The sequence below is a fragment of the Labrus bergylta genome, chromosome 5 (assembly GCF_963930695.1).
Source record: "Labrus bergylta chromosome 5, fLabBer1.1, whole genome shotgun sequence".
Taxonomy (NCBI): domain Eukaryota; kingdom Metazoa; phylum Chordata; class Actinopteri; order Labriformes; family Labridae; genus Labrus; species Labrus bergylta.
This window is the reverse complement of record NC_089199.1, coordinates 16,434,370-16,448,885: the sequence shown is the minus strand read 5'-3', so window position 1 is coordinate 16,448,885 and position 14,516 is coordinate 16,434,370. Positions and strand designations below refer to the sequence as shown.

The 14,516-nt window shown below is 41.0% G+C and overlaps 2 protein-coding genes across 2 annotated transcripts; one reads left to right on the top strand and one right to left on the bottom strand.

The window, feature by feature from the left end:
• Positions 1–400: 400 nt before the first annotated feature.
• On the bottom strand, positions 401–3,899 carry snai1a (snail family zinc finger 1a). Its single transcript, XM_020633868.3, has 3 exons — positions 3,601–3,899; positions 2,566–3,078; positions 401–1,919 (listed from the first exon to the last, which is right to left on the bottom strand). Exons 1-3 carry the CDS (start codon positions 3,674–3,676, stop codon positions 1,735–1,737), a joined length of 774 nt encoding a protein of 257 aa, XP_020489524.1. The 5' UTR covers positions 3,677–3,899; the 3' UTR covers positions 401–1,734.
• Positions 3,900–5,972: 2,073 nt separating this feature from the next.
• Positions 5,973–13,694, top strand: LOC109983871 (cylindromatosis (turban tumor syndrome) 2). Its single transcript, XM_029277336.2, has 17 exons — positions 5,973–6,155; positions 6,900–7,110; positions 7,477–7,570; positions 8,997–9,935; positions 10,046–10,254; positions 10,329–10,480; positions 10,570–10,687; positions 10,764–10,831; positions 10,922–10,995; positions 11,119–11,300; positions 11,457–11,544; positions 11,649–11,746; positions 12,581–12,642; positions 12,744–12,861; positions 12,952–13,080; positions 13,192–13,291; positions 13,374–13,694. Exons 4-17 carry the CDS (start codon positions 9,767–9,769, stop codon positions 13,517–13,519), a joined length of 1,713 nt encoding a protein of 570 aa, XP_029133169.2. The 5' UTR covers positions 5,973–6,155; positions 6,900–7,110; positions 7,477–7,570; positions 8,997–9,766; the 3' UTR covers positions 13,520–13,694.
• The last annotated feature ends 822 nt before the right edge of the window (positions 13,695–14,516 follow it).

Sequence of the window (14,516 nt, the reverse complement as noted above, 5' to 3'; positions counted from 1 at the left end):
TTTCAAGATCTGCAGGGAAAACAAATGACTTCATATCAAAAACAATAAATGTAACTTTCACTTAGGTCCACTTTTAGTAGCATGCAAACACACATTCCTATTTACACAACCAATATTTGCATGGCAACATTGAGAAGTAGGTGGCAGGTGGATACTGGAAACAGGTGCAAGCAGTTGTTCCCGTCCATCACAAATCGTGTTCACCTGCACATCTGCAATTCTACTTCTGCAATTTACCACAATGTCGGCTCAGTGAACACGCCTAATGTCAAGATCCAATAGAAGTCTCCTAGTTAATGATCAAACAGATACAACAAATGCATCGACTGCACCCTGCATATTAACACTATCAAATAAGGGATCAAACTGGCATGGATGCTACAAAAAACAAAAGAACCAGTTTTAATAAACATAAATTACTTTATTGTCTGAAAAAATGCATCAGTTACAACATACAGGAAAACTGAAAAGGAGTGAACACACAAGCATTGTACAAAATTAAAATAACACATCATTGGCACATTGCACTATAAAAACTGCCATAAAATGTTTAGGAAAGTTAAAAACTCATCTTTGGATTGTCCATTTACAACGTTCTGATCACATTTACACAACCTTTTCTCCATAATGTAAACTCTTAACAGTTTTTGGTCCCAGCCTTATTACAATTCAAACTGTTTGGCACAAATCTTTAATACTGCTTTGAATGCTGACTTTAAATGAGCAAATACTGAGGTAAAAAGGCACATTTGGTTTCAAAAGTAATACAATTTCAAGGCACACATTCATTTAAGTTACAAAATATGGCTTTGGCTGTTATAATTAACACTGGTAACTCGGAGTGCATGGCTTGCATCGTCACCCACATAAGAGTGGTGCTGCAAAGTGAAGCTTCTTTGGATAACAACTGATAGAAGGTCCTGTCCTATCTCTGAAACCATCAGATTAAAGACAAGGTTTGGATGTAGTCAAAATAAAGGCTTAAAACAATCCCCACCGGTCAGAAAGACTAACTGATGCCATTGTTTTGTAATGACATGCTTCCTCTTTTTTCTTAAGCAAACCAAGGGCAGTGGAAGTCACCTGCTATCAACCAGCGAAGGTCATGGCTGTAGCACCTGTTAGCACCTCGTCTATCTACACCACAGTACCAGGGACAGCTGTGTGTGCATTTGCTTTTGTGCGTGTGTGTGACTGAGTGTGTGTGTGTGTGTGTGTGTGTGTGTGTGTGTGTGTGTGTGTGTTATAAGGCATGCTGAGAGATTTATTCCACCCACGCACCCCTACCTCTCAGCAGCTGTGTCTAGGCCATGATCCTGAGCTAGCCGGCACCAGGACGGAGACAGGAAAGCACACCTCTTACCCCTATGAGGTCACTACATATTTTTTCTTTGGAATGGGCACAATGGCAGCAAAGGGGCTGATATCAAGTGAGTGTTTGCATTGCTCTGTTCAGCTTTGGTCCAGCCTCATGACCTCTATCTAGATAGGAAGAATGAATTCTGCTCCTCAGTTGTTGTATCACAAAGCAGAGACGCTAAAAGGCTTGTAAATTCAGATCCAATAATAAGGCTTGATTCCTTCCAGGTCTCTTAAAAAAGAGCCATTTGCTCTTTGTGGCCTTACAGATCATCTTCAGGCCAGCTGGGCTTTTGTAGGCACCATCTCCTGGGCCACTAGCCCACCACCGCCCTGAGCTTTGAGTGGATACCCTTTGTCCGTTCCTGTGGTGTTTCACACCGTGGTGGAGCAGCACCCTGAAGAGCTGTGCTTCTGTAGCAACGACATGCGGCTGAAGGTGCGTGAGCAGATGCCACACTGGTACTTCTTCACCTCGGCATGTGTCTGCAAATGGGCCCGCAGGTTGGAGCGATCAGCGAAGGCCCGGTTGCAGTGAGGGCAAGAGAATGGGCGCTCACCTGGAAAATGAAAGAAAGGAACTTATATAACTTCAATGGCACTTCCTTTAGGTGTGTTAGGTTCATGTGTCTCTAAGTTTACATGAGCCTAACAGTAACACCTCACAACACACACACACACACATTCAGAAGATAACAAGGAAGCACGTGGGAGTGGGGTCAGAGCCTGACTGAATTAACATGATTCAATCAGAGCCAAATCAGATTATCACACTAACAAGTTGCTGCAGGTACTAAGTGCTCAGTGATAGCACAGAGGAATCAGGTGTTCTTTTAACCTTTTGTCACTCCTGCCTTCCCCAGCAGCCATGATAAGATAATTAGCAGACGAGTCATTGTTGTAGGGACATTAAACACAAAGAGTGATCAATGAGAGCAGGGTCTACAGGGGGGCTTCCCTCTGTGATAACGTCTGACGATCAGGTGCTGACCTCATCAGACTGATTGTCATGTATATTCTGCTCCCTCACTTCACACCTGAAATTTTGGAGTGACCTGCTGACTCACAATGACAGCAACTCCTATGTAGATTCACAGCATCACAGGAACACATACACAGATTTCCTCCCCAATTAATCATCAATAAAGTAAACAATTAGCTTATTATTGAGGTTTAATGTGGAATATGGTTAGGCATGGGTCTTACCTGTGTGTGTGCGGATGTGGCCACGCAGCAGCCAAGGCCGAGAAAAAGCCTTTCCACAGGTGGTACACACACAGGGGAGGGTGTGTGAGCGGATGTGCATCTTCAGAGCCCCGAGGCTGGTGTACTCTTTTGGGCAGTGTTTGCAGAGGAAGGCTGGCCTCGCTGCAGTGACTGGGGTCTCTCTCTCTTCTTCTTCCTCAGGGGGGCTAATATGAGCCATAACCCCGGTGCATTTCATCCGCTGGCGAGGGGCATATGTGTGTACGGGTTCAGGACTAGGGGGGTCTGATGTGCGTCCTTCATCCTCCTCTCCACAACTGCTGGCACTGCTGCTGAGGCTGGATGGGGAGCTGAGGTCCAGGGGGCCCGGAGCGGTAGCTGGGTCTGTTTGGGAAGTGGGCAAGTAGAGGGTAGGCAGGACACTCAGATCCCACACCAGACCTGTTGTGAAGCAGGTGGCAGAGTTATATCCTGACTGGAGCTCAGCAAGAGGGAACCTCTCCAGTGAGGTGTCTGAAACAGAAAGGGAGAAGATAGTTCATAACAGGACCCAGATCCAAACTGTTCACAAAAAGTTCAAAAATATTTTAATGAAATATAGAAGAAAATACGACAAGATAACTGTCTGAAAGCTTTTATAAACGTTAACATCTTATACCGTTACTGCCCTTTCTGATTTGCTAAGAGATTATTGTTGTTCTTAGAATTTAGAGAGCATAAAGATGGAGCTATGGGAAGGCTTCATGGGCCGTTTCCTCCCACGTATTCATAAGTGCTTGTAACATGAATGAGGCTCTGTCTGGTTGCAAAAAGGGGGAAAGTACGTCTAACGGGCCCTGACTTGAACGGGGAGTAGCCAGGGTTGTCGTTAAACCAGAGATAGAAAGCACAGAACTGTGCATTTTTGAAGTAAGTGTAAATAATACCAAAAAGCCTAAAAGCCACTTCCGACAGCAGGTGGTTTTCACCGAGTTAGACAGTTATGTAAGTAAGCTTTCTTAATTCATACAAGGAATAAAAATATTTTTAACTTACCATTCTGACATTCAAGTTCACTGTAGTTTGGCTTTTGTTTAGCGAAGTACTTTTTGACCAAGAAAGACCGAGGCATCGTCCTTGTGAGTTTAGCCAACTGTGCGTAAAAGTATCCTGTGGTCACGACGCACAGTGTCTGCGAGTATAAAAATGTAGGTTACTGGTGGTCCTCGGATCTTTAGGGGAGAAAAAAAATAATGTACTCCTGTTGTCAAAAAGTTCGAGCGGACTTCAACAGACAAGTTTGAGTGCAGCTTCCATGCACAATGACTAAATGCTAGCCTGTGTTCTGAAATACTCTGTCACAGGCGGTAGGGGTGTGCTCGCCCCGAGGGCCCTCCCCACCTCCTCCACCCCTTCTCAACCCCCTGTATCACCACACAAGTGCGAAGGATGGAGCCCTCACGCTCAGACTTTTGACAACAACATAAACGCAGGTCTCACACATTGACACAGGGGCATTCAATTGTGTAGCCCTAAAGACAAGACCATTCACAAATCTTTTAGTATATACTCAATGGAAACTACACACAGTAGGCTGATTAATAGGCTTAATTATAAAGGCTATGTTGGGGTAATACATCAAAATCCCCTACAGGGCCATGTGTGGTCAAGATATGTAGATGTTGATATCTGTAAATAGGATTGAATTAGGCTAACTAAGCCAGTTTTCTGCATAGTTGAATTCAGTTTAAATACTACTAGTGAATACTGAATCATACTTGTATATGTGCTGAGAAACACAACGAACTATGCAATGCAGTCTAGTGGGTAGGTTTGCCAGTCTTTTACAGCGCGTAGCCTATAAACACAATCACATTCAAATATATTCTAACACTGAAAGTCTCCAGTATAATCACTTTGAGCAGTGGCCGTTGAGTTGCTTTTATAGTCACCAGTGTTTTTCCTCGCTTTAATTTAGAGGAGAATGAAAGTTAAACATATGCTTCATAAATGATCAAAACATGTCTCACAATTTTCTTTGCAATCACTTAATTGACTGCGTTGTGAGATTGTAACTGTGGTAAATTGGTCATCAGACCTGCCTCAACTTAATTTGACTCACACTTCCTTAAGTCGTGCAGCCTGATGGATACCTCGACAGAGTAGGCCTAGGCTACATGCGCCACCTTCTGGAGGAAACCGAGTAACAAAATATGATCAGTTATCCTTATCCTACTTCATTTTCATTTTTTTAAACTACAGATGTAACATTAGGCTATCAATGACCATCAGGTACGGTGCTCAGCTGCGCACTGCAGCACGGTTTGTGAGTATGTGTGTTTGGTTTTCGTGTGTTTAATGCCTATGATTTAATGTGGATTAAATGTTGTCTTATTCGGCCTGTCTACAGGAATGTTTAAGTCTCAAGGATGAGTGAGTGTCCTTCTAACTTTGCTTCTTATTGTGGATAATCAGTCTGCTTGGAAAATGTTTTTCAATGCAGCGTCCGAAAGCACACCTGAATGCAAAAGGGAACAGGTGTTGCGAGGCGGCATGGCTCGCAGTGGCATCAAGCAACTTCTACCGTCTGATGCTGGATGATATCCCCCAGAAGCTAACCAGAATGAAAAAAAAGAGAGAAAGAAACGTAGAAAGACAGGAGGCAACGAAGGAGATCTAATCGACCACCCCTTCCAGCTTTTGCCTTCACAAATATGCGCTCCTTGGGAAAGAAAGTGGACGCTATACGGACATATATATATATATATAAGATAGGCTATTGTACTGGATTCAGTGAGGCATCTTTGTTAAGCTTTACAGAAGGTTGGTTACTATCTACGATGCTTGCCTCTCTTTCATGTCCCTAGATATACTTAGTGCGAGCAGGCAGAGACGGTGACATGGGTAAAATAAGGGGAGGAGGCATCTGTGTGTACATAAACGATCTATGGTGCCGACTGCACTACAACCTGTGATCCCAATGTAGAAATTCTCGGCGTATTTTCTGGCTATGATGCTAAAAGCCCGTGACACAAGTTGGAAAGGTGGTAGCCCACTTACATTACATTACATTTATATCTCCGTTAAACCCACAGACTGATAATATTAAACCTACAGCGCTGTTAACCGGAGCACCGGAAAATCAAGTCAAGAACTACACTTCCGCTTACGAATGTTGTGTGTCTGGTTTAAACCACAGCCTTGCAAAATGAAATTAAATAGTTTGTAGCCTATAGGAAGACCCGTAGGAAATGGATCAAAGTTAGAGCGAAGATGCCATTTCCAAGAAGAGGTGCGCAAAAACAACGAGTTAAAAACCCTTTTTTATAGAAACAAGTCTTCTTGGTAACAATGTTTCCTCTTAGCATGAAACGAGGGCTCAGAGGGCGGCCTCTGATTGGTGGGTTTGCTCTTGTGGGCGCGGACACGGGCGGGTCATCTGTTGTCTGTGATCGGTTAGAGATTTTAAAATACAAAACAACAGCCTTGGATTTAACAGCAGCTGTAGGTTTCCATAGGTTTATCAAAAACAATCCAGATAGCCGGTAAATTTGTTGCATGTTGCAACTCTACAATGGTCTACGGCTGTAACTGAGAAACGATATAATCTGGTAAGGACACTGTCGGGTTACAGTAAAATTAACCACTTCGGGCGTAAACAGACGACTGTTTACATAGATGATGCCATTAGAAAACGCGTTTAACTATTTTATCTTAAATGGATTTAATGTGTACTACTACTGTCATTGATTGTCTTATTTGAGTTAGGTTGCAGTCGTGGAACATAACGATATATTTTTTGCAAACCACTGAGGACTCCTTGAGAGCAAAATGCCTGAATTAATAAAAATATATGTAGGCCGATTTCAGTCAGCGAGGCAAGTTTAACTGTAGGAAGAACTGATCAGTGCTCCTAACATGATTATTCATTTTATTACACCCGTCATTTCTATAATGGTTCCCTCTCTGCCTAAGAATGAAACAACACAATAACAAGATTGCAGCTAGGCTATAGTGCATTATCATTCCAGCTATGAACTCAATGGCTCAGCATATACATTTGAAAGGTGCATGAGATGCTGGATCAAATGAGCCCCTCCCCCATATCAAGACAGATGGACCCTAACAATGAAATTCTGGGGGAGTGGGCACCATTATTTAAACCCAGTGTGTTATACGGACTTTCATTGGACAAACTAGTCAGCTGACCCACGTTTCTTGAATTTTGAAAAATAGTAATGAATGTAGTGTGTTGGCATCACCCACCTCATAACAGTCAAAGGCGGTGTAGAATAAGCATGGCTGAAGGCAGTTATGATGCTGTATGAACTGAGGAAGTATTGTCTCATCTTTAGCAGATAAAGACTCAACACCTGAGCTGTCTGCTGGAAAAGTGAAGGAAGAAAGGAACGACAGACAAAACAAACAGCACAAAAGAAGACAAGGAGAAACCAAAAATGTTCAGAACAATAACCCGTCTGCTTTTCGGTGGGGAGGAGGAGACCCTTCAAGAAGTGAAGTCTGGAGAAGTGTTGGAAGAAGGATGGCTTGTTGTCAGTCATCAAGGTCAGTCATCATGGGATATATATATATTGAATTATATGTTTTCTTACAACAACATAGATAAATGTACATTGGTACATATTTTAACAGCTGTGTTTTGTAAATACATTTTATGAAATTGGGCCAATTGCTTACATAGATGTGGACTTAAATGTTTAGTCAAATATGATGATATGATGCCTTAAAGCCATTTAAGCCAAACAATTGTCTAAATACAAATGACATATTCAACATCTTTTTCTAATACAGCCTGTTTACCTCCTGTGTATGCTTAGCTTATGAAATGTGCACATGAAGAACAGGACAAAGTACTTAATGTGATCTAAATTACGTCCAAGTTTATATTAAAAATGGAATTTGTCCCCACAGAGGCCGTCTCAGCTGAAAAACAAGGTGCAGAGCTGACTGACACAAGCCCCGCCCCTCACGGAGATGTTGTTGCAAACATAGAAACTGATAACAGGTATTTGCAAGTAGGATACATTTTTCATTGCAACATGAACATCTTGAACATCAAACAATCATACTCAATTGCTGAAAAGGAAAAACTTAAATGTATTCCATGGTCTGGGTTAAAAATGTATTCATATTGGCTCTAGTCTCGCTCTAATTCCTGACAAAAGCATAACTATGGCGTAGTTCTGGAAAAACTGAATGAATGAATATGCTGCTATCAGTCAAATCCTCCATTTCAATATTTGCAACATGTTAACAAGCTGACAACAAAGAGATACTTTCATGCTTCTTTATACCAATTCCTATCTAGTTTAGTGTAGAGAAACTGAGAGGTGTAAGTGGGGAAGACCTCTGTTACTGACAGCAGGGTGTGTAGTTCTCCAGTAGCTGTATCCTCTGATACCACAAGGTGGCGCCTGTAACTCACAAGATGTTTAACAGATGCCAGAAACCTACTCACTCTGTACATGGTGATTCTCAGCTCACATAAGTGACCAGCTTACATCTCTAATTATATTTTGAGGGTGGCAGTAAACATGACCTTTTGTTCATTTATGACAATTTTGAGGTTTATATGTTGTAAACATCTAATTATTTTAAATACTTAAGGTTGACCATTCAGCATAGGAATGTAGAGGAGATGTCAGAGTTGGGTTGCTATATTCTGCTGTGCAGGTTGGGGTTTTGGTGCCTTGCTCAAGGGCACTTCAGTAGTGCTCGAGAAGTGTCCTGGCACCTCTCAAGCTACCAGGTCCGCACTGGGACTTGAACCGGTGATCCTCCCGTTCCCAACCCAAGTCCCTACGGAGTGAGCTACTGCCAGCCCAATGCTAACATACTGTTAGCTTTTCTGCTCATAACTCAGTCGAAGACTATGAGCTGACTCAATTTAATATTTGTTGTATTACTTATTACTACTTACTCTCTGATGTTCGTCACTTTGGGTCAAAGTGTCTGCTGAATGAATTGTAGAATTGTTTTACTAGAGCTGTAAACAACACTTCCATGTACTTAAACCTAATGAGATGGTAATTGTTGTTTCAGGTTATAATAAATAAACAAATGTTAAACTCTGGGGTTATAGCTTTTTATAAACTTCAAATTTCAATCCCAAAACATGTGAAAACATACCATGGTCTAAAGCTAAAATAAAATCCATTAATTCTTAAGTGAGGTGATTCCCCTTGAGGTGTCCATTTTCAGGAGTTTATGTATCCTAAGAAAGCGACTGTCCATCCTGCTCCTGGCCTCCAAGTTGTCCATAATTCCTGATAATGGAAGACTTTCCCTTCCCTATACTGATCTTATTTTAAACCAACTTCTCAAGAAATGCACAACGTTTGTATTTCCCTTAAACTTAAAATGTACTTAAACTGATGGATACAGACTCTCAAGGTTGATTCATTCTCTAACTTGCTTTTGTGTCTCTCCAGTGTGTTAGATCCAGAGTCCACAGTTCAAAGCAGCAGCAGCACCAGCCGGGTCATCACAGGCTCTCTGTGTCAGCCTAAAGCGTTGCTCGAAGCCTCACAGTTAACTTCCATACAGAAAGCTAAGGCCTGGGCAGACAAACACCACATGGCTCGTAATGCCATTCAGCGCCAAAACCGCGTACGCCAAGGAGTCCACCATCACTCATTCCCCCTCCAACAGCCAGGACATCGCAACCTTAGCCACTGAGGCTTTGGTTGTTCACCTGCAAAATGTTAGCGGGGAAATATCTGACAACACGTCATAGTTATTCATGTTAATTATTCATCTTTTATACCGTTGTCTTTCACAGAATTAAGCTATACATCTTATCTTGATGTAACCCATTATAACACTTGACAAACGTTACCCAGCTAGCAGGCAGCTACATTTGAACTTGTACTGTATTTGAAAGATGTACACCTCATTAAATGAGATACACCATGTTCTCCTGTTTGTGTGCATGAGATGTCATACACTTGGATGAGAATGAAGAATGTAGCAGTGACATGCACTTACCTCTGTGAACTTAGTTAAATAAACTTTTTAACTTAAAAAAACCCAATAACTTTGTGCTTTACCTATATGTTGTTTATCTTGATATTATATGCCCAATTGTCCTTGAACTGCTCTTTGTGTGACAGAAGCAAATGCCGAGATCTCATTGGCTGAAAGGTAATTGTGCCTTCTGTGTTTGATTACATGTTCAGCTGAGGGACGTCACACCATTACAATGAAGAGGCTTTCTGTTTTAAGGCAGAACACTGGAAAGATGGATAATACTCTTAAATCAAAACTTACCCAGCAAATAAAAAATAGTTACAAAAGCGTTGCTGCTTCATCCCATTTGAATAAGAGCCCTTCAACGACTGACTTCACCTGTGACTTGAGTCAAAATAACAGTAAGTGGATGCAGACTGAGGCTAAATGGTTAACATTCCTAGGCGCCGTACATCGAGATGTTGCCATATAGTTTAAGTTTTAATCTTGTTTGCTCCTGCTGCTGCAACAGATGTCAGCAACCTCCCAAAAGAGGTTCATCTTAAACAGCTGGTCTCAGGTAGCCAAGAATATCCAGACCAAAGCCTGTCAAACCTCAAAGAGACCAACGAGGCCAGCTCCAGTAAGGCCTCACTCGTTCCTGTCTATGCTGCATTCATCACCTTTGCTTTTGGAGTGACCATAGCGCTGATCCTACATATTAACCTGAGGCAAATTCTGGTATGTTGTGAAGTATTCCACATGCAACCAGTACCGCATCTGCATTATGTATCCTGACTTCAGTTAGTTCTCAGGTGTCTATAAAAGGTGTGTTAGTGTCGGATCACGAGCTCTGCACTGCCCTGGGTCTGAAAGTTCTTCATGACCATGGATCAAGCGTCGATGCTGCCATCGCTGCCGCCCTGTGTTTGAGTGTTGTGCATCCACATGTGTCCGGAGTTGGTGGGTATGTCACAGACATGTTTTTGATATGAGTGATATAAAATATCAATAAGTGATGTGATTACAAATTCATCCTTTGCTTATTCTTTGCAGAGGTGGCGTGATGCTGGTTCATGATATCCAAAAGAACAAAACCAGGGTGATAAATTATCAGGACACTGCACCTGAAACACTAAAAGAGGAAATGCTGCTATATTTTCCTAAGCTAAATGTAAATGAAAGGGAGGTCTGATTTTTTATTTTATTTTAATGTAACCATGTATAAGCTTTTTATATTGTCCGTTCAGACAGGTCTGCAAGTGGGAGTGCCAGGAATGCTCAGAGGGTTGCATCATGCTCACAGCCTGTATGGGAGGTAAAAAGGTCATGTGAAATGTATCTAGTGTTTAGACCTTTTCTAATTAACCTGTTACTCAAACTGATATTTACCACAAAATCTCTGCAGGTTACCTTGGAAGGATGTGGTCTACAGAGCTGCCTCTGTTGCCAAAGAAGGTTTCAATGTCTCTCTCAGTCTTTGTGAGTCAAGATGTTCTTTGTCATTTGTTTTCTCTTTAACCACCTACCAACAATATCGCAGGATGATGTCACCTGAGGATGATAAACCAGGAAGTGACTCATTTGTGTTTTTTTTCTCTACAGCTGAGGCCATAGAAAAGGTGAAGGGTGAGACGCTTTCAAAGCGTTTCAGGGACATTTTCTTTCCTGATGGTCAGGCTCTACATTCGGGTTTAATCCTGAGGATGCCTGGTCTGGCTGGAGTCCTGCAGGCTCCACTCTCAAACTTCTATAATGGAAACTTCTCACAGGAAATAGAGGATGAGGTGAATGACATCCAAACATGAAATGTCTGTTTGGATTGGAATAAATTATGGTGGGGAATTTGTTTTAAGACTGACTTCAACACAGACATCAACAAATCAGTCCATTATTATTCTGATATTCCAATAAGAGTCCACTTTCTGTGTGTTCCCCAAAAGGTGCGAGCTAATGGAGGAGTCCTCAGCAGAGAGGACATCAGTAACTACAGTGTGCTGGTGGAGCGGCCAGTAGAGGGCCTATTAAATGGTGAAGAATAAACATTGTTTACAAACTCTTTTCAGGGCCCATTGTATTTTAACAATAGATTGAATAATGTGCCTGTAACTGAGACTGTTTCATTCTTGTCTCAGACTCTATTATTCTAATTCCTCCTGGTGCAGCACTGATGTCAGATCTCAACCTTTTGGTCGGCTACCATCTCAATGAGAACAATAACACGAAAAGTCAGGTACTCAGTTGAGATTCTTTGATAATAAAATGTTTTCATATCATTGTCTGATCTCATAAGAGATGTGCTCACATCATGTGAGCAGGCTGCTGCAAAAGTGGGCATGTGTTTAAAACATTTCGCAGGCTTTATACTTCTAAACAAATTTATTTCAACAGAGTTCATTGCATAAAGTAGTGTTCATAACTACACAATGTCTGACTGGATTCCCTGATTTGGCCCTAGTTTTCACTATCCTATTTGTCTGTCTTAATTATAATTTTTTTAAAGATTTGTTTCTGGGCTTTTTTTTACACCTTTTATTGGAGAGACAGTACAGTGGAAAGAGTCAAATATGAGGGCGAGAGAGATTGGGGAATGATATGTGGTAAAGGAGACAAGCCTGGGCTGCCTGCTTCCAGTATGACGGTCTCTGTCCAACACAGGCATCACTAACTACTTGGCCGCCAGCCTCCTGTCTGGCTTTATTTTGTCTCTGTTTTGTTTTGGATCAATGAATCACTGCCTTTGAAAGATTGTCTTTCCTAGCAATGGGGTCAACTCCGCCTCCCTAAGATATCAATTTATAACCCTTCCTTTCAAAAAGATGCTCTCAGAATGTTTCTAACACTCTTAAAATGTGGACTCCCTTGCTGGTTTTTTAAGCCAGGGTAGAAGCTCTCTTAGAGTATTCTCAGAATGATTGTAAATATGGGCTTTGACATTTTAGTGAACTTCCTGTTTAGTTTATCTTCTCTTGCTAAAGAAAGTGATTGTTTGATGAATATACTTGTGGTTATCAATTACTCTCAAACGTCTCTGTATGAGCACAACTGAAACGCTTTCTCTCTACAGACACAGTTGGCTGGGCAGGTAGCAGTCATTGGACCAGATGATCTCATGGTGTCAGTTGTAAGGTAACGCAGACGACCTGACGTGAACAGTGGGAATGTATGGTATGGGAAGCTGATCACACTGACATTCTTCTATCTTATCTCCTGTCTTCATGACATTTCAGTTCGTTATGCAAGCCATTCGGAAGCAAAATCATAACGCAGTCTGGCATTATTCTTAACAGTGCCATACTTGACTTTTCCTGGCCAAACAAAACCAGAGGGCAACCATTAACCAACCAGGTGAATTAGTTTAAAAAAAATCACCAAATAAAACAGTCACAAAGTATTTTTTTATTTTTATAGCCCACTTGCATGCCATTTGTGTTTCAGAAAAACCGAGTCCAGCCAGAAAAAAGGCCTCTGTTATCCCCCATGCCAACATTAGTGGTGCCAGCAGGAAGTAAATGTGGGGTCTACATGGCATTTAGCAGCTCAATTGGACAACAGAGTTTGAATATGGTAAACCAGGTTTGATCACCAAACATTAAATTTGTGAACTTGTGATTCAATGAAAGATGTAACTATTTCTCCTGGAAAAGTTTCAGAATGTAGTTGTTTTTTAAACTTTAGGCAATGAGCAGAGCATTGTCCTTCCATAAAGAGACAAATGAAAGCATATACACGAGAAGACGTCATCCCAAGCTTAGGTCAGATGGAGTTCTTGTTGACTGTAAGTATGATATTAAGTAACTGACCTTTGGTGTTACACTAGGAATGATCTAATATTAGTCATTCTTGTTTTCCAAATTCAGCCTTAACAGCTGTGTTCCCAGAAGAGAGTGCACAGGTCTTCCAAGAACAGGGCCAGAAAGCACACTCTGATGTTCAGGGTGTCATAAGGAAAGAAGATGTCATTACGGCTATAACGCTACCTCAGTTATATAATAACTTATTGTAGTCTTCTTCACTTTTTCTTGAACACCTTCCAGGACACATTGGAAAATCTCAGCAGATGATATATCCACTCTAATGTTTTTGTAATAACCAGCCAACAAGTGCTTCATGTAAAAGAAGGCAAAAATGTAGAGTCATGTAATTGATCTTCAAAACTGATTAAAGGAATAATCTCTCCATACCTGACTTCTGATCTGATAATTTAGCTAACAAACAACAGAGGTTGGTCATGTGGGTTGAGGACGCTCACTGTGCTGAAGAATGAGGGCTGTTACGTAAACCTGATGTGCACTAAAGATGCCAACAGACATTCTTGCCTGACAGCGTCGGAGGACATTTCACATGAGTTAAGCAGACAAACATGTCACTCAAAACCTAGGACTCGTGGAATTAGTTACTGAATTAAACAATCTTGAATAATTACTGTTATTTTTTACTCTGCTGTTGATTATTACTATTATTGAACTTTCTGTAATAGTATTATTTGAAGGGAATATTGTCAGTTACATTTATGCAAATAAAGCTTGTGAATACATATAGGCCTATTTTGATGAGTAATATTGCAGTCATAATATACAATAGGAAATGGTAACCTCCTGTTACCTGTCCTTCTCAAAATGTTAATGAAGCCCAACCAACCAGCAAAGGGATCCTTGATTTCATCAAAACATCTACTATGAAATTAAGCTAACTGGAGTTTTGGTCTTTGTGACAGATCTAATGAGGTAGAACAGTTTTTGTGAAAGCCACGAGTCATAGGTCATGAGACTGATTAAAAAAAAATGTGTCACTGCATACAGTAATGTAGCCTATACTGCTGAAAGGCTTATAAAAATCATTGAATTTGGAAATGCAATTTAATGCTAGTCCAACTAGGGAGAACTGTTGTTGTTACAGCACAAAAAAAAGAAGAGTAGCCTAGAATCAGCAAAAAGTAAAAAAAACAACAACAACAACATATTTACAGATTAATTATCAGGAGAAATATATGGTATTAAATT

What these genes read in the sequence shown, in the direction of transcription:
- snai1a (XM_020633868.3), bottom strand. Translation starts at nt 3,676, where the DNA reads ATGCCTCGGTCTTTCTTGGTCAAAAAGTACTTCGCTAAACAAAAGCCA. An exon ending in TGAACTTGAATGTCAGAATG is followed by an intron (nt 3,079 to 3,600) that starts GTAAGTTAAAAA and finishes TTTCTGTTTCAG; the next exon opens with ACACCTCACTGGAGAGGTTC. An exon ending in CCACATCCGCACACACACAG is followed by an intron (nt 1,920 to 2,565) that starts GTAAGACCCATG and finishes TTCATTTTCCAG; the next exon opens with GTGAGCGCCCATTCTCTTGC.
- LOC109983871 (XM_029277336.2), top strand. Translation starts at nt 9,767, where the DNA reads ATGAAGAGGCTTTCTGTTTTAAGGCAGAACACTGGAAAGATGGATAAT. An exon ending in TGACTTGAGTCAAAATAACA is followed by an intron (nt 9,936 to 10,045) that starts GTAAGTGGATGC and finishes CTGCTGCAACAG; the next exon opens with ATGTCAGCAACCTCCCAAAA. An exon ending in CTCATGGTGTCAGTTGTAAG is followed by an intron (nt 12,643 to 12,743) that starts GTAACGCAGACG and finishes ATGACATTTCAG; the next exon opens with TTCGTTATGCAAGCCATTCG.